The following is a 26,273-nucleotide window of genomic DNA, read 5'->3' as shown; positions in this document are numbered from 1 at the left end:
TGAGACCTTCAGTGCAGGTTATTTTTGACACCCCTAGTTTTGCACGTGCGAATAATTACCAGTGTTCTGCATGCAGTCTAAATTTGCTGTTACATGAAAATAGTATCAAAGAGTAGATAAATGAATGGTGCCAGCTGTGGTCACACAGAAGAAGGAAAATGTCTATCACTGTTTATGAAGACATGATGAGTTTCTAAAATCATGCACTTTGATACTCCGTCGTATTTTAAAAATGGTGTTTGTTTTTCCGCTTTTTCACTTAGATATAGAGGGTCGTGTAGTATGAGGGAATTTATTGAAATGTGCTTCTTTCTTGTTTTCCAACCATGCTAGTTGCAAAGATACCTCCCTTCGGACCACAGCACTACAGGAAGACTTAAGAAATATTTTAATTGCACTATGAATTAAATCTAATTAAATTAAACGGCAATTGCATTGCCTCTGCAGTTCTTAAGTACTGTTGCCATTAGCCAGAAACGGTGTAAATATTGGCTTAACTGTCCTGTTGACTTCTTCTAGGGTCGTAATGTTTTGTCTTCTTTTAAAAACCCATATGTGGAAAAAAGCTGCAATTACATTGTTGTTGTATGCAATTTAAAATAGCCAAATTTACAAATAAAGCATATTGTTGTTCTTGCACTTAGGGAATAATGTTCAGATTAGATAGTTCCTTCTATTTATTCAATAATGTTCTTTATATTTTGTTCAGGACCAGCAGTTCATAAACATCAATATAATAGCAATGCGGTGACGGACATTAATTTGGATAATGTTTGTAAGAAAGGAAATACCCTTTTGTGGGATCTGGTCCAGGATGAAGATGCAGTAAGTTGAATACCAGAAAAGAAAATTTTTTAAAAGAAAATAAATATATACTATTCAATGATTTTTCTTTCTACTTGCTGTAGATTCATCTCTCTGAAGGGTTAATAAATGAAGCAGAGAAGCTGCTCTGTTCTTTAGTATGCTGGTTCACTGACAGACAGATTCGAATGAGATTTATTGAAGGCTGCTTAGAAAATTTAGCAAACAACAGGTAACTTAAATCACAAATTACCTTTTTTTACATTTACCTATTTTTGTAATGTATAAGAATTCCAAGTTGACTATAACAGTTATTTAACTTTACAGGGAGACAATTAAACCAGACAAAAGCAAAAATATAAAAATAGTTTTCAAGGTGTTACGGATGTATCTGATGTGCCATTTTTCTGTTCTCTGTGTCCTGAATTTCTCATCTGTTGCATTTGTTTGTTCTCCCTTCTGCCAGAGGTTACTGCCTTCCTAACAGCTGGTAAAAGCGGGTCCACACCTTAGCCAGTTGAGTGCAAGGCCAGGTGCCTTAGCATAAGCATTTTGAACTGATCATTTAGATTTTACATGCAAGTGTCTGAGGAACAGACACATTCTTTTCCATCATTTCTGTTGTGGGGTCTAATTTCTGTGAAGAAGCAGCTGGAGGTAGAAGGTAATACCTTATCCTCAGATAACTTAATACCAGCCAAAGCTGTGAGACTGGACAGTTTGAAGACTGGCAAAAGTGGAATTTTTTGTTGATACAACCGATCAACTGCTGGACATCACCTGCAGTGTTATGTTGTTACCTTTTTGCTAAGAACTGTATTTGTGAGATGAGTTACAAGTATACTGAGATACTAATTAATAAAGAAATGTGAAGGTACATACCTCTAAACATACATGCAGTTTATGTACTTCTTGAGTTTTCATAGATAATTATCTAACAATACACACCTACTTGTGTCTATAATGAGTTTGAGGCAGATTTATTACTGCTGTGTTATCTGTTTATAGAAAAACCATACTCATTTTGCTGAAATCTGGAAAGTCTTATGAAACTCGAAAATAATAATTTATCTTCTGAAATTTAAATAATTTTAAATAAGAAAAATGTGTATTGTTTTATATTTATACTTGTCCAATAGCTGTGTCTCCAAGGTATTACATATAACGTAGCTCACATTCAGAAAACTAACTGACTGATGGTAATGATGGTAAACTTCACACAGATATTTCCAGTGCTTTCAGTCAGCCTGTTTGTTCACTGAACCTGAGCTTCTCAAAGTAATTTTAAAATTGACTGTTTCAGTTTTGTAACAATCATATATTGTCATCATTTCTCTCTTTCTCCTTTAGATCAGTAGTAGTTTCACTTCGTCTTCTTCCAAAGCTGTTTGGTACGTTTCAACAATTTGGAAGCAGTTATGATACACATTGGATAACAATGTAAGTAGTTCCCTGTCCCCAACAGAATAAACCAGCAGAAGTGATGACATTTAGGAGACTGCTGCAAGGCTTGTCCCTTTAGTGTGCTGCAAATTGATAATGACCTAAGGTTATCGTCTGTCTGTTGTCTGGCCTAGATGTATGAGGTTGTTTAATCACTCAGGCCTAGATTTCTTCATACTGTACACTACTGTTGTAACTGAGGTGAAGACTAATTTACACATTTTTTTAATCCACACCCACTCCACCCCCCTGCCAATCCTAAGGGACTTGTGGACAGTACTAGACATCCACTAATAGTACATTGTAGAAATTTGTAATAAATTGATGTTACATCATTCTGTTCTGATTGTATATCAAATGCTTCCCACTAATAAAAAAATTTGGTTTATAAGAAAACCCTTGAAATGTGAAGATATGTAGTATAACATTCCTTACTAAAACAAACTAACTGTCTGGTCTAACTATAGAGAACAAACTACTGTAACTTCTGGGAATGATTACAGAGATTACCAGCAATTTTTCTTGGCCTTTTTGACAGGACATTTAAATATATCCCCAGCTTTGAGTTTTGGCTTAAGACTTTTTCTGAATTAGGGCCTTTAGGAACAGTTTTCATGGTCTCAAAAGGGAGTGTTCTGTCAGTCCTATGCCTGAAACTAACAGCATTGTGAAGCCTTATGGATGACAAGGAAGAAGAGAGTACTGTACTTGAATATGCTCCTGAATTCATGGTAGATGGAAAATGGAATGTTTGCTTTGGTTTTATGTCTATGTAGTTTTCCTATAATAGCTGTCTAATTTCTGTAGCTTTTCTGATCTTTTTAAGCAAACCATAATACTTTCTGCCCTTTAAATTGACACAGGTGGGCAGAAAAGGAACTTAACATGATGAAACTTTTCTTTGATAATTTGGTACACTACATTCAGGCAGTCAGGGAAGGACGACATAAACATGCATTGTAAGTACACAACCAGCTTGGAGTGTTTGATATTTTATGTTTTTAAGTGTTTCTTTTCTGCTTTTCTTCTGGCCCTTCCAGTGCATTCTTCTAAGTAAATACTTTCTGTAGGGACATTAAATGCTTCAAGAGACAAAGGTCTGTAAAAACGATAACATTTTAAATAGCTTTCTTTTCCTTAAAAAAACTGCAACAAGTCTCATGTCATTTTTGTTAGATATTGTGTTGCATATTTGTTTACAAATGAAGCATGAAGATTTTATATATTCAAATAAATTTTAAGTGATTTCATATAATAAAACTATTCAAATGTTTTAGTTTTAAAATCTGTTATCATTAACCTCTGCAGTAGTTTTTTTCTGTTTAATACCTTCATTTGCACTTTCTCATTTGTATGATTAAAATTAAGTGTATATACACAAGTGATACAATTTCTAGCTTCCCAATCCTGGTGGAATAGACTATTCGTGTTTTGACAGATGTCAAAGTCAGTCTGTAAATGTGGGCATCTACAACTGAAAAATACTGCTATTTATGGGTGAAATTTTTACTTCATCATACACCTTTCTATTGGACATTGCTCTAGTGAGAAATTACTTCAAAAGCTGTTTGAAAGTGGGATGAATTGCTTTAGATTCAGGCAAAACAATACATTTTTCTGCTTTGACCGTTAAGCTTCTGTCTTACAAATAGAAATAAATTTAGTATTTTTATATAAGTTATGAAAATATTTTTATGAAGAGTATCTATCAGCTGGAATTGGAAACTCCAAGTAGAAATATCAGCATTTTACAAGTTAGGGAAAAAATTAAGGTCAGATCCTGCAAAGTGCTAATGACAAAATGATGCGCTTGAATTAGACTGTGTGCCAAAAAGAACCTGCTTGCACCCCTAAAAAAAACAACAAAAGAGTAACTTAAGTAGTAATGACGAGTGTGTCGTTCCATGTGTTTGGTGTGGTTCTGTAATATGTGCAGCTGGAGTCTAGACTACATACGGAACTAGAAGTTCAGTAAGAAAACCTAGAAGAAAAAATTACTGATGCTTTTAAGAGGCATGCGTATGAGTGGGGAAAAAGTTATGACAATAAACAAATAAATAAACTTCCATTTTTATACAAATTTAAATTTTAGATACAGCCACAGTGCAGAAGTTCAGGTTCGTCTTCAATTCCTGACATGTGTGTTTTCAACTCTAGGATCCCCAGATCATTTCAGTAAGTATTTGAGGTTACCTTAAGAGGGAAGCGCTTTGTAGTAAGGCTTACATAGTTCTTAATAATCAATGTTAGCTTACATAAATATGATAATTTAAACATACAATTTTAAATAATTTCTGGTACTGTTTCAAAAGAAGGAAGATTTTTTTATGAAAGCACAGAACCAATATTGGTGTTTAGATTCTATTACAGTTCTGTGAGAACAAATTTTTATGTTCTGTGTGCTTCAGTTTTTCTAAATATTAGGATTCTAGTAATTACTGAAATTAAGATAATATATTCTGGTTTTGTGGGTTTTGGTTCATGTCCCTAATGTTCCCAGAGATCTTTCAGTGGAGTGCACTGTAAGTAAGGTGTGATATCAAAAAGGAATAATTCTTTATATTTTAATACTGTCAGAAATTGGTTTACACTTTTGTTAACAATATATTCTGCATGATAGTTGATCTGTACAGATGCTGAAATCTTTGCACTCTAATAGGTTAACAATAGAAATCTTTTGATGTGGCTGATGGAATTCCAAGTCAAAAAGTGTTTTTAATAACCCTTGATGGCTTTCCCTTCCATAAATTCTTTTGACTACTCTCTTCTTAAGCCCTTGTAAACAATAGAGAAACAAGCTGCTGTTTGGTATGAGATCCCAGGTCAGCCCATACTGCTCATTGGTTTAGTACCAACCAACAGCACTAACAACCAAAAACTGTAGCTGATTGCCAGCTCTAAGAGGGGAAAAGTGTATGATTCCTCATTGGTAGGTAGCGCATTTTTCTTTTATTGTTTCTGAAAACTTTTTGTCCTGACAAAAACTGTTCTGGTTTTTCTGTATGTATTCTTGGGTTTTGTAGAATATAATCATATATTTGATATTATAAAGGAGTAGTTAAAATAATTCCCCAATTTTAGGGTTGAGTTTAGAACAAGTGGATATACTGTGGCACTGCTTAGTAGAAGATTCTGAATGTTATGATGATGCACTACATTGGTTCTTAAATCAAGTACGGAGTAAAGATCAACATGCTATGGGTATGGAGACTTACAAGCATCTTTTTTTGGAAAAGGTATGTGGAGAGTTAATTGCAACCTTATAAGTCTAATAAAAGTGTTTCTTTCCATATCAGTACTATTTAACATATTTAAAATTGTTTCTATAAAAAATACATCTTCAGTAGTTTAGGAAGATCCCACCCTCATGCAATGATTTTTCTCTGCTTGGAGGGAAGAGGGGAATGGATTGGCATGAATTCTTTTCACACGAGTATTTACTTGAGTGTTTCTTCGCAAATAGCCTGTGTTGTATTTGAAGCTGTGTGGCATTTCATTTCAATTTTTAAAAAAAGCCACCCAATATTATACTTTCCTTTATGATATATAGCTTACCTGACTAAAAAATTGACTTTTCTTCTTTTTGTGAGGGGCATATAAAGCTCATCAATACAACCACTGAAAATAAATATGCATCAGTAGACCTTTTTTAAAGGGGTCACATCCATTTCAACAGACGTTACAAAATGGATAGTTTGTGCAATAATTAATGTACTCTAGTTCCTTTCCAAGGTTACACAGTTTTTGTCTAGTTTTTTAAGCGTATGACTTTTTTAAACGGACAAATTGTATAACAAATTGTCCTGCTGTTGACAAGTTAAGCAGCTAATGTTACAATAATAATTTTTGTTTCCTCTGCACTGTTACAGTCCAAATCAGTGACAGAGAAAAGAGATTTGTTTAAGCCAATTATAGTTGATTTTTTGCATTGTATATAAAATTCAGAGTGTGATCTTTTGTAAGAATAAATTTGAATTGATCTACTACATTTGAATATGATTGGTAGTAACAATGACATTTTTTTGTGCTAGTGAAATAAATACCCTGTAATTGCTATCCATTTCATCACTGAATTTTTTCCCATACTAAAATGCATTCATTGTATTTAGATGCCACAACTAAAACCTGAAACTATCAGTATGACTGGCCTAAACCTCTTCCAGCATTTGTGTAACTTGGCTAGACTGGCTACTAGTGCATATGATGGTGGCTCAAACTCAGAGGTAAGCCTAGATCCTGTGCTCATGTTTGTCTTCTTTTTGAGAGAAGGGGAAAGTTAAATTACTTCTCTGCAATGGCATATCTCTTGAGAGCTTACTGGCTTGAATATTGTTTACTGGTATTATTCTTAGCATAACTGAACTATATTCACTGTTGTGTTTAAAGAATGGGTTTGTAACAGTTACTTTTCTAAGTAAGAAGATTCAGATGCTATTCTATTAGGCATATTTAATTCTGACAAGAAGTCTGTTGTAACATGTGTCTCAGTTATTTATGATGTGCTTTAGAATTTTTTCTTTAGTTTTTTTTATACAGGGAAACTATCTTAGAAATAAAATTATATGTAGGATATTTTTCTGCTAATTGACTTGAGACAAATTTTTATTAAAATTTGTATTTTTGCAATGAATACCAATAATAGTTGTGGGTTTAAGGCTTCATTTAAAACTATTCCTGTTTGTCAAAAAAGAAAATTCACTCTTTTGAATTTTAACCAGTTCTCCTTATGCTTCAAAGTATGAAAATATTTCTTTGAAAGTCAGGATTTTATAGTAATTGGTGTATACAATGATGAGAGCCCAAGCAGAGGAAAAACAGAGATATTTTTAGTAATTTAATCAAGAGGCAAATAAAATGTCTCAGGTCAGAAAAGCATCGCTCCCAGTAAAACAGTGAGGCAACGGTTGGTTTGTGTGTTTGTTTTCCTTTTGTCAAAACAGTTGTGTGGCATGGACCAGTTCTGGGGAATTGCTTTACGAGCACAGTCTGGGGATGTCAGTCGAGCGGCCATCCAGTATATCAACTCTTACTATATCAATGGTATGAATTTTCATTTTTATTTTTTGTTTTCTGTTTAAAATGTTGTAAAGAGTATCTAGTGTTATCCTGTTTTTATTCTTAGTATTAAAATGCACAGTCTCAAAGTTGTGCTTATATGATGTACTTTAACTGATGTTACAGGTAAAACTGGTCTTGAAAAAGAACAAGAATTTATTAGCAAGTGTATGGAGAGTCTGATGATAGCTTCTAGTAACCTTGAGCAAGACTCTCATTCAAGTCTGACCATTATTGAAAGAGGACTTTTAATGCTGAAGACACACCTGGAAGCTTTTAGGAGAAGGTAAATAGCTCCATGGATATATTTGGATGCAGCATTTATTTACATTCCTCTTATTGTAATGATGAATGAGTTATTATTAATTTAAGTAATATTTTATTTCTTTTTCTTTGTGTAAACTAAGGACAGTAGTGGATAATTTTGGAAGGTAATATATAAGATTTAAACAGTTACAAGAGTTGAGCCTTCTCATTGTATAAAGATGTATGGATGTGTTTTTTGTTTCCTCATCCCTCACCAAAGAAACTTTTCAAAGTTGTTTTACTTTTGTTTGAAGAATAGTGAGAATATCAAAACCTTCTTCTTATTTTGAAAAGACAGTGGATGAATGTGCCAGTTTTGTCCTTCCTCTCATTGTTTATCAAACACCCGTGTTACATAGGTTTTGACAAAAATATTGTTTCAATGTTTTTACCTTCTTCTTAAGGTTTGCGTATCATCTGAGACAGTGGCAGATTGAAGGCACTGGTATCAGCAGTCACTTGAAAGCCCTGAGTGACAAACAGTCACTACCACTAAGAATTGTATGTCAGCCAGCAGGACTTCCTGACAAGGTGAGTTAGAAGCCATTTTACAAGTCCATCCTACATGGTTAAATTTCAGTAAGTCAATTGTGTGCTTTGAAAAATGACATACACGTTTTATTTCAGATGACTATAGAAATGTATCCAAGTGATCAGGTGGCCGATCTACGGGCAGAAGTCACCCATTGGTATGAAAATTTGCAGAAGGAGCAGATAAATCAACAAGCACAGCTTCAGGAGTTTGGCCAAAGCAGCCGCAAAGGGGATTTCCCTGGTAAGCTGTAGTACTCATACCTGTATTTTTTGCCCTTCCAAAGATTCATCCACTTAGAGCTTAGAAAGTTACAGGATTTTTTCATCCCCAGATATCCTAAATAAGCAAGCATTATGAGTTTTCTTCTTCTAGCTCTAGTTACAGTTAGCATCATCCTCTCTTTTAATTAATAACGTTATTTCTTAAGCACTACCACTTATTCAAAATAACAAAGAAAATGTAGGTCTGCCAAAGCTCCTCAGATCTAACCAAGCTCCAAGTCTCAATAGATGTTCCCGCACATTATTTTTCTTCTCGTTGTTTTCTCTAATTTAAAGATTCTGTTACATAGACTCTTAGTCTGTGTTTTGTGAAATTTGTGTGTTTCTGGCTCTGCCATTGATTCAGAATTTGAAGGCGTAATTCAAATCTATAATTTATATTCTACATATGTGTATCCAATCAGGTGTAAGATTTTCCTTACTTCTGCAACTGCTTTTTAATTTACGATCATCCTGTAGCAAAAATGATTATTCGTCCTCTTTTGATGCTCTTAATTTGGAACATCACCTTGCTCCTGAGGTGGCTATTGCTTACTTACAGTGTGATGAATATGCATCCTGTTGTTCCCTTTCTTTATGTAGGTTTGAGTGAGTCAAAATTTCTGCTTTACTCATTAGGAGGAGGGCATTTTCTAAATCCTGCTGATGCTATCTATTTTATCATTCTTAGTGGTTATTGCTGTTCAAAATGCTCTTTTCTGAATTATCTTCTCGGTGTTTTCTTTCTTTCTCACTATGCGCAAGAGTTAGCATGTAATACATATTATCTGAACAAATCCTCTCCATGAACATCTTTTTCCAGCACTGCTGACCTTTTCTATATGTGTAAACATGAATCTGACTTTCTTTTCATAGTTTAACAACTTAAAAAAAAAGTTTTAATTAAGAGACAAACTGTTAGTAAACCAGACTGAACTTTAGACATCTTAATTATCTTATTTGTGAAATTGTTTTCCAGCCACTCATCAGAAGCTGTTTTAATGAAGAAACTATCTTGTTTCCCACCAAGTATAGCCACATAGAAATTTTTATTTTTGTTTTAGCTGGGAATGTAGAAACACATGATTCAGAAGATGCAGGATTGCAGGCCTGCAGCAGCTGCAGTTCAGTCATGTTACATACGTGCAGTGTCTTGTTTCATAGAACACCTGCGCTGATACCCATAATTGTGTACACTTTTTCTGGATATTGTTGGTCACAAAGATCTCTGTGAATGATGGTTCAATAAATTGATTGTTTGCACTTACAAGTTAAGTCATTCTGCATCACAGGAGACATGTATTGTAAGGTATATAGTGCAGACTTCTGTCTCAGGGACCCTTTACTATGTCCATTTTAATCAGTTAATCTACAGAAAAAAACCATTCCTGGTTAGGAAATAGCAATTATTTCATCGACTGAGGTAGAAATCCAAGCAGAGTTTATGAAATTTGAGTGAAAATAAAAGGCTTGTGATGTCAGAGTACAAGTTTTTTTCTTGCATTTTCCTTGTGGAGCTAAATCACATTGTCCTTAATTGGTTTTTAATTGTTTCCTCCGGTGGGATTTCAATTTCACGACATAGATAACAGTCTTGAATAGATTACAGTCACGAGAAGAGATAACAGAATATTTGTATCAACTTTTGTCTCTTGGAATTCTAGACTTGCACTTTTTTTTTCCCACTTTTAATTTTTTTCACCTGTTGTTAACTGTGACTGGCACTTTCTTAACGCTGTTGGCTTTGTTTAGCCCTTCTGTTAGCCTGCCTTTTCACCACTCTGTAGATGGCCATTCAATTTCCAGCATCTTTATGCAAAGTGTTACTTTAATTTTCCTGCTCTTGGGATGCATGAACAAACAGTACGTCTGCAGTGATACCAGTCACATCTAATACCTGGTGTCTTAAAATAAATTTAGTTTGAGAAGGTAGGGACACTGAAAATTAATGTTAAACAGATTGTTACAGAAGTGAAGTAACTATTATTGTGGAGAATGAAGCTGCAGGTTCTGAGATGGGCTAGAAGAACCCTAAAGCATTTATTAGTTATAGATAGGTTTCTGGTGCTTCCGTCAGTGGCACAGCCAAGAATGCCCACTAGCCAAAGCTTTGGGAATGTATCTGTAAGTAGTAGATGCATTCACATTTACTAAATGTCCCTTTTAACTCTCTTTCACTACAATAAACACTTTTTTTCCCATTTACCAGACATTTACCATTTAACTCTTTTGAGGTCCCAGTACCTTTTGTAACATCTCTTGCTCACTTGAAATCTGCAGTGCTCAGAGAAATGTGAGATTGCATTTGCTTTTCACTCAGATTGTTTGTTGTATTCTTTATTCTGAAATCTATTACTAGTTTGCTGAAGTGCAGAGGATGGTAGGTTTTTGTATTACTTTTGTGGATTATGTGTTTGCCTGCCTTTATCTGTTTGAAATGATTTTGTCTGACTGCATTGATAAGTTTCAAAGCAGCCAGCTGGGGAGGATGGAAACAGTGATATACATGTGAGATTATTCCCAACTCCACATAAAAGTTTCATGGTTTTATTGTTAATGAAGGATGTCTTTGGAGGGCTGTTCTGTATCCAGTTTTCCCCAAGAATGTCCCAGAAATTTTGTTTGGGCAGGATTGGAGGATTATATGTATTTTCCCGGTAGCTCCATTTGTCTGGCAGTCCCACCAAAGTTACTGTGTGTACATTTCAATGAATTGCTCTTGTTTGGAAATGTCAGCACTTGAGTGTGTATCTCAGTTGGTTTTGGGAAGCATCACCTGGATTTATTGTGTGCATACATCAGCAGTGACTGTGGCTGCAGACTGCAGGTGATGAGCTTTCAGTAATTACCAGAAGCATCAGTGCCCTACACTGCACATATCTGTATGAGAATGAAATTTGAGTTCGCTTCATACACACAGGTTTTTTTTGTTGTTTGTTTTAACAAACAACTATATCTTTGAATATTGTGTTCCTATAACCAGGTAACAGACTGTTTTGAAGCATTTTCAGGTTGCAGAACTCTTGAGTACTTTCCCGAGATTTCTGCGAGAGGTTCCAAAAAATAGGCTTTTCCGAAGAAGCCTCATTGAAATCCTAGTGTTGAAGTATAGTGGCAGTGTAAGGCTGCTCTTCACTAGTGTGTAGGACCAGGGCCCAATGTTGGAAAAATGGTACTTGTAAGAACAGTGGCTGAAAAGCATAGCGAATTTCAGTCCATTACAAATGTCTTTGTGCATCAGAATTGGCGGTTAGAACTGTGTGAGTACCCTGAGGTATAAAGTCATTGTGCATTGTAATTCTTGGTTACTGCTCGATTGTCTGTGCCAAATGGAATTAAATTCTTAATCACAGAATCATAGAAGCACAGAGCAGTAGGCGTTGGAAGGGACCTCTGGAGATCATCCAGTCCAATTTATCTGACAAAGCAGGTTCACCTAGAGCAGGTTGCACAGGATCACGTCCAGACACGTTTTTAATATCTCCAGAGATGGAGACTCCACAACCTCTTTGGACAGCCTGTTCCAGTGTTCTGTCACCCTCACAGTGAAGAAATTTTTCCTCATCTTCAGAAGGAAACTTCTTGTGTTTCAGTTTGTGCCCATTGCCCCTTGTCCTATCGCTGGCCACCACTGAAAAGAGTCTGACCCCATCCTCTTGACACCCGCCCTTTAGGTATTTATAAGCATTGATAAGATTCCCTCTCAGTCTTCTCTTCTCCAGGCTAAACAGACACAGCTTTCTCAGTCTTTCCTCCTAAGGGACATGCTCCAGCCCCTAATCATTTTTGTAACCTCCACTGGACTCTCTCCAGTAGTTCCTGGTGTTTCTTGAACTGAGGAGCCCAAAACTGGACACAGTACTCCAGATGTGGCCTCACTAGGGCACAGTAGAAGGGGAGGAGAACCTTCCTCGACCTGCTGGCCACACTCTTCTGAATGCACCCCAGGATGCCATTGGCCTATTGACCACGAGGCCACATTGCTGGCTTGTGGTTAACTTGCTGTCCACCAGGACTCGCACGTCCTTCTCCACAGAGCTGCTTTCCAGCAGGTCAGCCCCTAACGTAATCTTTTAATTGCTCAGATTTCTTCTTCAAGGTTTAGAATTCTTTGAAGGATGTTCTCAGTTTTTCAGTTCTGAATTATATGACATCTTCAGTTCCAACTTACATTTAAGTAAGTTTAATCACTGCTGCTTTGCCTTTGCTGACTTTATCACAGATATGTGATACAAAGGGATTTTGTTGATGATCGCAATTGTTTTCCATTATTCTTCTCTGGCATAGCATAATTTACTTCAAAAAATGGAAGGCATGTTTCAATCTGTATTATGAACACTTTTCACTACAAGATTGGCTGAACTGTTACTGAAAAGGTTATTTCTGAATACGTGGAAATAAATGTAGTTTAACATCATAACCAGTTTTCGCAAGGAAATTGCATTAAGTTTCTGCCTCATTTAAATTGCTACTGAAGGGCTATTTGCTATTAAAAATAAGTCTTAGCACATTCATTAGAAAATGAAACTATGATTCCAGAAATTTACTGAAATCTGTTTTTATCATAGGTGGCCTCATGGGACCTGTGAGAATGATTTCGTCTGGGCATGAACTGACCACCGATTATGATGAAAAAACACTTCATGAATTGGGTTTTAAGGATATGCAGGTATTAGCAGCATATAGGTAGCAGTCAGTGAAAAAGATTGGTTGATGTGTTGCTTTTATCTTGTGTAGCTGATATATCTAGTGATGGTGAAAGGTATACTTTTCTTTGGGAGCATCCTACAGTTTTCTGAAGCTAGTTGTTTCATGTTACCCAATACATGCCTCCTCTGAGCTCAAACTAATGCTGTCGATCCTTGCTGCTGTCAGTCTTTAAAATAATAAATAATTTCAAAAGCCTCATTCTATTTATATTGGCAAATATGAAAACTCAAGAAATAAAAGAAAAAAAAAATCACGTTTTTTCATTCATCAAGGGACCAGTGAAAACAGAATCAAATACCCATTTTTTGTCTGAATTGTTAAACACATCCTAATTCCATAATAGCAGTGACTAGCTCTCTCCTTTCACAGGCTAAAGCTGAAGCATTTTTAATGCTCATCTGTAATTTTTTTACCTCAATTCAGAGTTCATGTTAGAGTGATCTACTCATAAATTTGATGAAGTCAACAGTATTTAAAAACCTGATTTGATTTGTATGAGTGTGAATGACATCATGACTGTTTTAGGGCGGTGGGACTAACAAAACTTACCAGCAGATCATCACATACGTTCTTTCTATTTAAAGGAATTCATACTGTATGACTTCAGGGATCTGCTGACATCCTTTCAGAAAGAGTATTACTGGCTGATGTGCTTACCTGTGCTGTTGACAGCTATTAGTGATTGTAGCAGTTAGTCTGTCTTGACTCTCGCAATTCCAGATTGGATGATCCGTTGGACTATGTCTTCAGTTGTTCATTAGTTCTTTTTGCTAAATGAATTGGGTTAATTCAAAAGCAAAACAAGTTTTTTTAAATATTTTTTTCTTATTAACGTAGATAATTTTAGAGAATTGAACGATGGAGCAATCGGATGAATTCTTATGCTTGCAGAACTTGGAGGAGCAGTAGCACTCAGTATGAATGGCTGGGTGTGATCGATATATGGAACTGATAACAAGTAAGAAGGAACAGTTCACCTGAGAGTGGCTTTCCACAACATGTTTATGCTAGTATAACAAGTATCTGGTTTTCCAACCCCACTGCTATTTGTGTTGCTACATCCTTGCTAGCATTTTTCTGGTCCTTTGAGCCAATTTATCTCATTTTTCCTCTGGATTAGTTTTTGTGCCTTTTCATGAATGTACTGAGAAGTCAGAGCAGTACTAGAGTCTCTCCAGCCTGAATTGCAAAATAAGAGATGAAGGACAAGGAAACAGGACCGTCTACTGTAACAACAGCAAACAGTGTTTGCAACTACATCACGAAGCCTTAAGTGCAAGCAAAACCAAGCTTTAATTATGGCAGTTGCTCAAATTGCTGCTCAGTAAAGGTTTGACAACAAAGATACTGATGTGTCTTTAAGTTCTTAATTCTGACCCTGTTGAAAACATCCCATGTTTTCAGTAGATGCATTTTTAAAATTGTCTCCTCCTTGTTGTTCCTCTCTGTTTATAGATGGTGTTTGTATCCCTGGGCGCCCCAAGGAGAGAACGTAAAGGTGAAGGTGTTCAGCTTCCAGCATCTTGCCTACCTCCTCCTCAGAAAGACAACATTCCAATGCTTTTACTCCTGCAAGAACCTCATCTTACCACTCTTTTTGATTTGTTAGAGATGCTTGCCTCTTTTAAGCCTCCTTCTGGAGAAGTGGCTATGGAAGATAGTGAGGTAATTTAGAGTAATTTTATTTTAATAATTATATTTAGATGCCATTTATTTAATGGCATCTATTTTGCCTATCTAGTCTACTTCTTGTGTACTCTATCCAATTTTGCTAGGTATGTTTATTGTCCTTATATTCACATTTCATGTATGGTATAATCATTATCAGTTTTTTTCTGATTTTAACAGCATTGTTCTGCTGTATTTTAAATGTTCTAAATACTGCAGGAGCTATGAAAAAATAATTCTTAAGAAAGAATATTGATTATTTAAATAAATGTGTTGACTAATAATGGGAATTGGCTTCAAGAAAAGTTTGTAGAGGTTTTATTGCAAAAAATCAGGTTTTATGTCATATACCATCATTAGCTTGTGGGAAATTAAATAACCACTAGCATATTCGAACCAGTAGTTTATTTTTAAGTTTTATTTACACTCAAATATTTCAAAATATGTGATACACTATAAAGATAATGGAACTTAGTTTTTGCAGGTTCAGTGAGACTTCAACTATCATGTTCTATTTATGGATTTACATTAGATAGGAAACAGATAACTTCTTAATTAAGAATAAATACATTTTTGGACTTTGAAATCTTATTTTCACAAAGAAGTTCACAATAAGAATGGTTGTGCTATGGTTTGTCAGAGTGCAAGATGTGAAGAACTCCATCTCCATGCAGAAAACTTATCCAGACGTGTCTGGGAACTGTTAATGCTTCTGCCAACGTGCCCTAATATGTTGCAGGCATTCCAGAATATTTCAGATGAGCAGGTAAAGAGAGAATGCTTGTTTTACATGTTTATCTTTATTGACATGGATGTTTTAGTGTCTAGTGTTTTAGTTGAATTTTCCCCAAATAGGAATGGTAAATACTGTGTTAATTGTGCTGAGCCACAAGTAAACCTCATAAACAAACCTAATAATTTTTATGAAATTAAAACTAAACAGAGATGTTATTTTAGTTCCCGAAGTTTGTTTTTATGATTTCTTAAAAAAAAAAAAAAAAAAAAAAAGTTAGTACTAATTGTCACAGTCTTTTGGCTTTAATTGAGACAGCAGCATCCTCACCTGCAGGCTTGCTTTAACATTATGACTGTTGTGATAGTAATCCTTCTGTACTCTCTTCTGTAATTTCAAAACTTGGGTACACACCTAGTTGTTTTCTTGCCCTATAGATGAAAATTTTGCCTCTTTTAAAGTTGCTGAAATGACTTTTAAACAGTTTTTAGATATTATGGTTCTTTAGTGACACATGCATTAAAATTTTGGTGGAAGTTGTAATTTAGAATGTAACATTTGGATTCCTTTACTTTAAAATAGTATGTACCTTAGCTTATAATAATGGTGGAGGTTTACTCAAAATTATTTGCTGAATTCACATTATTCATATTGCTAATTGCATATAGAAATATGCTTTAAATTGTCTAATTTCAAATAATAGATGAAATTTAAAACCAGGTAATTTATCTGTGTTGCTTTAAAACTCCTTGTATTTTTTAGATAGATCAGCATTACATATAATTGTGTTAATTGTTTTCTGTCTTTTTTATCTTTTAAGGGTAATGATGGCTTCAGCTGGAAGGATCTTTTGCGAATAAAAAGTGCCCATAAACTTTTGTATGCCCTGGAAATTATTGAAGCTTTGGGAAAGCCCAACAGGAGAATAAGACGTGAATCTACGGTAACAGAGTTTCTTAGTTTCTTGCACATAATATATGCTTTTCTCTCTGATGCCAAGTATATATTGATGCGTTATTTCGTAGTATTTTAATTCTTTAACCATTTTTACAATGAATTGTTCTTGTTTATCTTTAGGGAAGTTACAGTGATCTTTACCCAGATTCAGATGATTCAAGTGAAGATCAAATAGAAAATAGTAAAAACACATGGAGCTGCAAGGTTTGATTTTCCTATGGTATTCTGTGATACTTAATATAGTTTCTCAAAAAAGATATAAAATTAAAACCCATTTAAAACATTATCTCTGTTAGAGTTTTTTATCTCAAATTTAGGTATAACATTTAAAAGTTTTTCTGTGATACCAGGCCTGTAAATTTGTCACAGTTGTACACAACTGTTTCTTTTGTTTTTAATAAAATATCCAGCTGAATAGTTTATCAGATTTCCATTTATTTATTAAGTTTAGATTGGTCTCTAACTGAACTTAGTGATATGTCTGTATTTGCTTTTTTTCACATTGGTTCCATAATACACTTACAGTTTGTTGCTGCTGGAGGGCTCCAACAGTTACTAGAAATTTTCAATTCTGGAATCTTAGAGCCTAAAGAACAGGAATCATGGACTGTGGTAGGTCTTTATTCACCCTTTTTCTCCAGAATAACATAGCTCTCATTTGTAAAGACTTTGGTTACTTGCAGCCTTTATTGTTACTTCTCTGTAGTAAGTGAAATAAATGAATTCTATAATTGAAACCACCAGAGTCTATGCAATAGACATGCAGTGCTATGTAATAGCATCTTTTTCTTGAATAATTTATATTCCTGTAAGAATTTATTTTCTTTAAAAAAGAAAAAATCTTCATACTTCTGCTTTTTTCCTATTGTAAAACCACCCTTTGTATTTTTCTTTGTACTTTCGGTTTAATTTTTTTTGTCCAGTCTTAAAAAATCCTACTTTATAGAACATAAAATTGTTGAGCATGGGAACATCTTGGAGAAAAAAACCTGTGTTCCATCTTTAGGAATGATTGCAACTGCATTGATAATACTATTGCATATCACACTTCTTTAAAGAAGTCAAAATTTGCCAGACAAGAAGGGGGTACTTTATTTTTACTTTTTTTCTGCTTGTTTTAGGGAAAGTTGCTATTGGGAAACTTCTATTATAGTCTGTTTTAAAAGCAGTAATCTGTTAATTACCTTTCCCTCTGAAGAGGCTAAGAAATACCACTTCCCCTTGTTAGCATTGAGCATATGGTGTTAATAAAGACATTTTTCAATAATGAACATTATTATTAGTTGTTCTTATATAATGCCTTTGTCATCATTATTCTGTTATTTGAGCTAAATTCATGTCATAATGAAAACTTTTTTATTAGAGTTAACTTTTCTTTTTTGTTTTTAATTCTATGGCATTTGATTAAAAAATTTATAGTATCTCAAGCTCTGAGTCATATGTACCGAAAAAGAAGTAAATGAACAGACATACACATGTATATATAAAACTGATGACAGTTACTGAAATGCTAAAAAGGCAGATACACTTTTTATTAAAAGCTTGATAGTTTTTAACTGATTTTGATGTATTTGTTATAAAATTATTTCAATATTAGAAACAAACAGTGATTTTCTCTATTCAGTGTACGAACAAAAGTTGTATGATTGCTTTTATTGGTCTGTCCCGAAAATATGCACAACACTGCAAAAATAGTAACAACTTCTGCAACTAAGTGCCTTAGTACAGAGTCTTGACTTACACAGGTATAGGTGCTAGATAGATGACCTACTTCCTGTGTTGCTGTGACATGGTGCTCTATTTTTGTTAATGTTACTCTCATAATGCATCTTCTTCTGGTGGAGCTGAGGAGGTGCTATGTTTGGCCATAGCCACATAAAAAGAGAGCCATAAAAATTGACTCAAGAGTTACTAAATGCATCAGTGGTTTTCATCTAACAAGAAATGTTACTTTACAAAATGGTATTTTTAAACTAGTGTTTATTGTCTCTGTGTATTTAAATATATTCAACTTGAAAGCACTTCTTTATTCCATACTTTATACCCTGTGCTATAGTTGAATACAATTCAGGAGACGCTCATAATTGTTGAGCTTAACTCCTGGACTATTTCCACTGTTGTTATTTTATACCCTGAATAATGGAGTGTCTTGAATGCACCTGTTAATAGGACTAGATCATGAAAATGTTTTCATTATAAGAAGTAAGGTTTTTTTCTTTTTAATACCCTACCTCTTTAGTGTCTGTTCTGATGAGGTTTTGCCAGTTAGAATTCTAGCTGTTTATCTTTTATACCTTACTTAAGCTTCTCATTTCAATTCCATAGCAAGCATAGAATTATTTAAAAAGTAAATGCCTGAAAAAGGAAAATTTCATTTTCTTCTTATTCACAGTGGCAGCTAGACTGTCTTGCTTGCTTGCTGAAGCTGATATGCCAGTTTGCAGTTGATCCTTCAGATTTGGATTTAGCTTACCATGATGTCTTTGCCTGGTCTGGTGTAGCAGAGAGTCATAGAAAAAGAACATGGCCGGGCAAATCGAGGAAGACTGCAAGTGACCATGCAAAGGGCCTTCATATACCTCGTTTAACAGAGGTAAGAGATAAACGGTGTGTCCGTTTTCTGAACTTTAGAAAAATGACTCCTGTGTTGTGTGAAGCCTTTATTTTGGTAATAAAATAATGTAGTGAAGAAGCTACTAATACTAATCTCTAGCCTACATGTTATACTCCTCTAAAAAGTATTTTAATTGCTTTAAACTTGGCAGTATAAAAAGCTGGAACCAAAAAGTTATTTTAGTGATATGTGAGGACATGAATTGGGAATTCACAATTCCAGTGCTTTATCCCTATTTCTTAGATTTTGTTTTCCAAATTAATTACTTTTTTTTTTTTTTTTCCTGGTAACCTGTCCTATGTGCTGTCTCCATCCTCACTAAGTCCATTTTAGATTGCTTAATAAACACCAAAATAACTTACTCTCTTAAGGATATCTGAGTGAGTGTATGGTAAGCTTACCTAAACCTATAAACCTTCCTACCAGATTCCTGCATGCTAATTTCCTAATGTAGCCCAAGCCTGATATTTAATCAGTAGTATTTTGGCATCTGGGATGTGTTCACTGTAAATCGATTGCTCTTGGGCACAGGCCCAGCTGTGATTGCCAGAAAGTGTAGATCTGAACTGTGAGCTGGAGCCAAACTTCCCACTTGTCATTGTTGTACATGGCAAGACCTTAACTATTCTGTAAGTCTTCGGTATTTTTTACAAAGCAGATCCCTAACTTGCCAAAGCTACTATGATAGAGGGAAATTATCAAATGTATTAAATTTTTTAACATTGGCTCTGTGTAAATGTTGCTGCCAGTTTCTATAACTGGTTTTAAATTTTTAATTGTCAATTGATCAATATTTTTTATTGCAGTGGATTTGCTATCTAAATATTCTAAAAGACTTTCTTCAGACTTTGATTTGAAAATTCTGTGTAGCCTGTCAGGTTCTCTGAAAATCAATAACTTAAGTGAATGTATAGTCAATAAAATGTGTTGATCAGAGACAGGCACAATTTACTTATCCAGCCTCATCTTCAACCCAGCCTCCTCAAGTCACAGACTTCCAAAAGGAAGTGAATAATCTATACTTTTTAAAAATGCCGTGTTTTTACTACAAGGATTGAATAAATGGTTGATTTTTCTATTCAGTTAGTTTGTCTTTCTTAGAGAAATAAAACGAAATTTTCACATCTAGACTTAGATTTTAGAACTGCTTTAGTAAAAAAGAATAGTGCTTATCAGTGTCTCCGAGTTTTAACTATGGAGATGCTATGAATTGTCTTTTGCTCTTCCTCCTTTTACACAGGTGGGTTTGTTTTAGATTCACACAGTGTGTATAATTTAAAAACAGATCAAAAAGCTTGTTGTTATATTAACTGTTTTTTTTTCTTTTGACTTCAATTTTTAAAGGTGTTTCTTGTACTTGTCCAGGGAACCAGTTTGATTCAGCGACTTATGTCAGTTGCTTATACATATGACAACTTGGCACCTAGGTACAATATTTTTTTATTTTTGTAATAAAGCTAATCAAGTGTGCACATTTTTATTGCTGCTTTAAATAAAGTAAATAACTCTCTCAGTTGTAGTCCCCTATAACACCCATATCAGAAATTTAAGTCTGTAGGCATTAGACTTGCTTTTCTTAGTCACCTCTTCTGGTAGTTATCCTACCCTTATAGGAGGAGTGAGAGAGAGGAGCATGGCAAGAGCTCTCAATGGTCAGAGTGTAAGACATGGAGCAACAAAATATATATGGTATGCTCTCATAAATTCTCATGCCAAAACTATTTTTGTTCTGTCTGTAGCAATGAGCATTCTCAAATTCAAGGCAGTGTAAAGGAGAAATTAAAATAAATTCACTTTTAAGCTGCCTAGTCATCTGCTGGTTTTGACTTATTTTTTCCATCCTAATAACATTCGCTTCTTACAGCTGAAATTCCCCATTTTGTTTTAGTGAGCGTGCATGTACTGAAGGCAAAATTTTACCTTCAGAAACAGGCTGTTAGAGTTTTTTGTCCTTTTTGCCTTTTGTCCTGAGAAAAGCAATTCTGTGTAAGACTGCATCCTGTCAGAGTCAGACTGATGGTGGGGAGGTCAGGTTTTTTGGTGCACTTGGTGTTGTAGAGTTACTTCATTCCAAGTAATGGGTAGTGTGTTTTACCATATTTTTAAAAGATTGTTAAGGACATTCAGAGCATTTCCAGCCAAATCTGCAAGTGTGCCTAACTAGCCTCTAGTTGAGTTGCAGGAATACTTTTAAACATATACAGTGTGGTTTTGCTTTCATAACCTTTTATTGCAGTTGATAAAAATGTAAGTAAATAAACACAAACATTTAAAATGTGTCTGAAGTTTGCAAATGTTTGTTCAAAATGCAGTTCTCTATGAAGAATGCTAACTTTCTTCTCTGTGGGTCAGTTTTTAGCTCCATTGGGTGTCTTCTCTTTTTTGAGTAAAATAAAGGGATTGTGGGTATTTTTTTTTTTACTTTTTATCTTGTAGTCAGTAAAGCTTTAAGGGGGTGGCTTGGAAGATTATAATAGTTTTATTATTGCTGCTAATTTTGAATACTGCAAGAAATGAATCCTTTTAAGATTAAAATTTTAGTTTTCTTAGTGGGTACTTAAGAGTAACTGTTGTTACTTGTGTGTGTTTGTATTTTTAAGTGGTAATCTGTCACATTCCATCATAAAATTCAAATGGCTTTATCTTCTTCCTGTTCAGGGTGTTGAAAGCTCAGTCTGATCACAGATCAAGACATGAAGGTTAGTGTTGCCAAGTAGCCATATGTTATAAACTAATAGTAACGAAAACATTGAAGATAAGAAATTGTGTGTTTGGTTTATCCACCATTAGAATGCTATAAAATTGTGTTCCTTGGTAGTATCAGGGCTGTTATAGTCTAGGTGGGAATACATAGAGAGAATTTCCTTCTCTGGAAATTGTTTTATATTAGTGAAATTTTGTACTGTAGCATCCTTCATCTCCTGTATTATGTTCCAAAGAACAGCACATATAACACCATAACAGCGTCACCAATAGTCACTTTTATTTTGGTTTACAGAAATCATTCTGGGCCCAGAATTCCTTGAAGCCCCCCTCATCTATCCCTTAGAGGAGTTTTCTTACAAAAAATCTAAATGACCTGTGTCAGATTAAGTCTGTAACAAAGTAATTGTTGAAAGTACAGCACAGGCATGCATAAATATAGGTACGTCCTCCTAGGTTTATACATTGCCTTCAGTTTTTCCACTTTGTTCTGCAGTGCAAATGTTAATGTCTATAAACTCAAATTGTCAGTAAATGCAATGCTATATATCACCTACTACAGTCTTACTTTGAGCTGTTAAGAAAAACGGAACAGATATGCTTGTTAGTCCAGGAAAATGTTCGTGTTCATACATGATGCAACCCATTAGCAAAGTATCACTGTTTAAGAAGTAGAGATGCAGGAAAAGATTGTGCCCCAGACTGGTAATATTTAGGATAATCTAATTTAATTGTCATCAGTAGTACAGTGTTCACTATTTAGTAAGCATATTGGTAAAATTCTGAGTTTAGTTAGTATCTTATGTGCCAGTAAGGATTTAGTCTTGTATGTTAGTATGACTGAAATAAATGCCATGTGTGTTAGAGCTATGCAACTCTTCAACCTAAAAAGCCTATTCTGTTAGTTACAGCATGATTTATTCTTACCTCATTTTCTTTCAGTCACTCATTATTCGATGTGGCTCCTGGTGAGTTGGGCTCACTGCTGTTCCTTGGTGAAATCCAGTTTGGCAGACAGTGATCATTTGCAAGACTGGCTAAAGAAACTTACTCTTCTTATTCCAGAGGTATGTTAAAGAAGTTACTGCATTACTAATTAGTGCATAAAATAGAACAAGATTAACTTTGGTTTCAAGCTACCATTAAATTCAAAACATGTTGTTTCCTGCTAAAAGTAGTCAAGATCTGACTTGCTCACTTGCAATCCTATTTAAGAAGTAATCACTTATAGTTAAAATACCATGTAAGATGGCATCTTTGTGGTTGATTGCAAACCAGTTTATAAACTCTTGTCTTTGTTCTTGGCTTCTGTTTGAAGGTAATTTTTTCATTGTAGTTTGTTGAAATTTCTGGGTGATGCCCTCTTCTAAGATGGATTAGTCTAAATATACTTCCATCATTATTTTTTTTTCAGCTATACTTTTTATCACAAAATGAGGTGAATAAGAGTTGATAGAAAAATGTTTGTCATTACTGAATCTTTGCTTAGCTTTAAATAATTTTTTATGGTGTAAGAAAAAGTTGAAAAATTTATAGAGATATGCACAGTAGAAATTTTTTGTATTTACTAGTGATTGCTTAAAGGTGCAATATGGACATGATGTGATAATTATTATCTGTTGCTTTACTGCTCAAGTGCAGAAGAAGCTTACATACTGACTCCATTTAAAAACCCTGGAAAAAAAAGAATGCAAACTTCTAAAGCTAGATTAGAGTTAGTCTGTGGATACTTCCCTTAAGATAATAATAAAAGAAAAAAGAAAATAATTATTCTAGTGAAATTAAACAAATTAACCATGTAGTTAGGAGTGAGTAAGTGTAAGTTCCAGCATCACATAGATTTCCCTAATTTTCCCAGATATATTTTATATTTTAGTAACTGACTGTAATCTTTACTGTAGCAAATACTTAACTCAAGAGACAGGGGACACAGACAAATCACCTTTTTTTGTTAGGATGGTATCTTTTGCATTTTTTCTGTAAGTAATTTAAATGTACGTTATTTATAATACATGTAAGATATATTCGACCTTGATAATGTGATAGGTGTTGTGAGATGAACTTAGGGACATACAAAAGAAAAGTCAACAAAAGAGAAAAATCTTCTAAATAATGGGCGTAATCATTTAATTCTTTTATTGTTCATGAAGACTGCCGTTCGCCATGAGTCTTGCAACGGTTTATACAAGTTATCTCTTTCTGGTCTGGATGGGGGAGACTCAATTAATCGATCCTTTCTGCTGCTGGCTGCATCAACGTTATTAAAATTTCTCCCTGATGCTCAAGCTCTGAAACCAATCTGGGTAAGAATTTAAGAAATCGCAAGACTTTGTCAAAGATCTATTTAAACTTACTTTTGTTAATATAAAAAGAAAAAATGATAGCACATTATCGTTATGTCACTGTTTCTGATATATTGAGATATTAAGACTTCTGGTTCAGATGCTTCCAGAAACTTCACAAAAGTAGTTAAAGCTGTCACACTACATTAATTTTGAGCTTGTCTGTGCTTGGAAAAATGCAGAATAGCATTTGGGAAGTGCTCTTGTTCTGGAATTTTAGTGTCCACATAACACACTGTTAGGGAATAACAGTTGCGTTTTCAATATATGCCTCAATTTCCCTTTTAAAAAATAAATAAATCGGTACATTGTTTTACATGTACACAGGTACCCTCTGTTGTTGTGGCTGAATGTTATTGTTCCTCAGCTAATTGCTGTTGTTTTTCTGTTGGAGTATTGTTACTCTACTAAACAGAAGAGATTCTGTGGATGCTGTCAAAGCTACTTCAGGAGGAGTTCTCGGTGCTAATGTATGCAGGTTAATAGAAATGGTTGAACTAACCTGGATGATTTTGCATAAAGTCAGTTAGGGGTTGTAGACCTCGCAGTGCATATCAGGGGAGGCTCTGCTGACTTCAGCTCATGGAGCTAGATCTGAGGGAGAGCACCTGTGTGGCAGTGAAGTGTGAACTTGGATTTTGGGTCTGTCAAGCAGTTATTCTTGTGACCCTGTGTGGCATTTGATTTCAGGTGAGAGTGGTGCACTCGTTGATATTAAAAAAAAAAAAAAAAAAAAAAAAAAGTTAAATTTGAACAATCTACCAAAGATTTTGCGTTATTTGACACACTTTAAGAAGAGTTGTACAGACTAATGAGTTAGCCAAAGTTTTTCATGATTTGTCTAGTCCAATATTGAAAATTTTTCAGTTTGCACTGGTCAGGATGCAGTCCTAATGCTATTTTAATTTATTTTTTTAAGTGTTTGGCAGATCATCCTGACAGTCTTTCAAGAAAATTAGTAACTATTTCAGAAGAAAAACAGAACACGCACTGTTACCATTGTAAAATACATTGTTCTTGTACTTGGCTTATCTGAAATAGGGGCTTGTAGAAAGTATTATTCTTGTAACAGTTATTTGGTTTAGAGCATTTTTTTAAATACACAGTTATTTTGTCTGATGTACTTCAGAACAAAAGCAATTTATTTTCACAGATAGAGGATTATGAAGAAGAAACTGTGCTGCGACCAGGTTGTAAGGAATATTTTTGGCTGCTGTGCAAACTGATTGATAACATACATGTCAAAGATGCAAGTCAGGTTGGTTTTGCTTTGCATTCATATGAATGTTTGCTTTTTTAAATTTGGGTATTCAGACCACTTTTACTTCAGTATGAGACATTTTTACTTAAGATATGGTGAACTGCTCTGAACAGCCCTTGGATCTTGACCATCTCCCAGCTTTCCATACTCTCTGATGTGTATTTAGTAGCTCTTGGCCAAAGGAAGTTTCAGATACTGAACCTGTAGAGCCAAGAAAGAGGAGTGGGTGTGATACACAAGGAGGGTGGAGTTAGGTGAAGGTAGCAGACACCGGGAATACTGTAATTATCTACAAGATTCACTGTTGGTAATTTTAATGCAGTCTAAGGAGGAGGTAACTAAGTGTTTGACTAAAGCTAAAAGGAAAATATTTTAGTTAACAGCCACTTAGCACAGGTTAGAAAAATTATTCACAACTTTTGAAATGTCTCTAAAGGGTTAAAGTTACCTTTTGGGCAAACTCTGCAACTCCTTATGCTGGCCAGTGGCCCTGCATAAATCTCTCTAGTTCATTCACAGTGTTGTGGCAGGAATGTGAGAAGGGAAGGAAGATAAAGGCTTAATCCTGGTTTCTCCAGAATGGAGAAGTCTTGTCTTCTAACTCTGGATGTACCCAGTAGAGGCAAAAGTTTTGCTCCCCCGCACTCCCCCCCCAGCCCATTCCTCTGCTCAGTTTCCTTCCATTTCTGTTTTATTGACTGAATCCTATAGCTAGGCTACAGTTCTGCCTGCTGCTTTTGCATGTTGCTCAAGCAAGAAGTACTAATGGGATTTTTCAATCTCCTGATGACAAACTGTGTTCTTATGAGAAATAACAAACACTTCTCTTTGAAATGGTACTAATCCATTTTTTCTGGTATGGTAGATAAAGTATATTTGTGG

At 34.7% G+C, this 26,273-nt stretch overlaps 1 protein-coding gene across 1 annotated transcript in view; it reads left to right on the top strand.

The window, feature by feature from the left end:
* The window catches only part of USP34 (ubiquitin specific peptidase 34), a gene marked incomplete at its 5' end in the record, with an annotated part of 118,430 nt that overhangs the window by 44,505 nt on the left and 47,652 nt on the right, over positions 1–26,273 (top strand). The window contains 23 exon segments of the mRNA XM_029085744.1: positions 710–825; positions 909–1,036; positions 2,155–2,244; positions 3,111–3,206; positions 4,340–4,422; positions 5,329–5,483; positions 6,357–6,470; positions 7,188–7,287; positions 7,429–7,588; positions 8,013–8,139; positions 8,236–8,383; positions 12,972–13,072; positions 14,569–14,778; positions 15,422–15,547; positions 16,335–16,457; positions 16,592–16,675; positions 16,997–17,083; positions 18,864–19,064; positions 20,430–20,512; positions 21,744–21,784; positions 22,731–22,855; positions 23,939–24,091; positions 25,284–25,388. Of these exon segments, the coding sequence (XP_028941577.1) occupies positions 710–825; positions 909–1,036; positions 2,155–2,244; positions 3,111–3,206; positions 4,340–4,422; positions 5,329–5,483; positions 6,357–6,470; positions 7,188–7,287; positions 7,429–7,588; positions 8,013–8,139; positions 8,236–8,383; positions 12,972–13,072; positions 14,569–14,778; positions 15,422–15,547; positions 16,335–16,457; positions 16,592–16,675; positions 16,997–17,083; positions 18,864–19,064; positions 20,430–20,512; positions 21,744–21,784; positions 22,731–22,855; positions 23,939–24,091; positions 25,284–25,388 (2,756 nt within the window).

This window comes from Antrostomus carolinensis, unplaced genomic scaffold (assembly GCF_000700745.2).
Source record: "Antrostomus carolinensis isolate BGI_N321 unplaced genomic scaffold, ASM70074v2 scaffold6717, whole genome shotgun sequence".
NCBI classification, from domain to species: Eukaryota; Metazoa; Chordata; class Aves; order Caprimulgiformes; family Caprimulgidae; genus Antrostomus; species Antrostomus carolinensis.
This window is presented reverse-complemented; position numbering and strand designations above follow the sequence as displayed.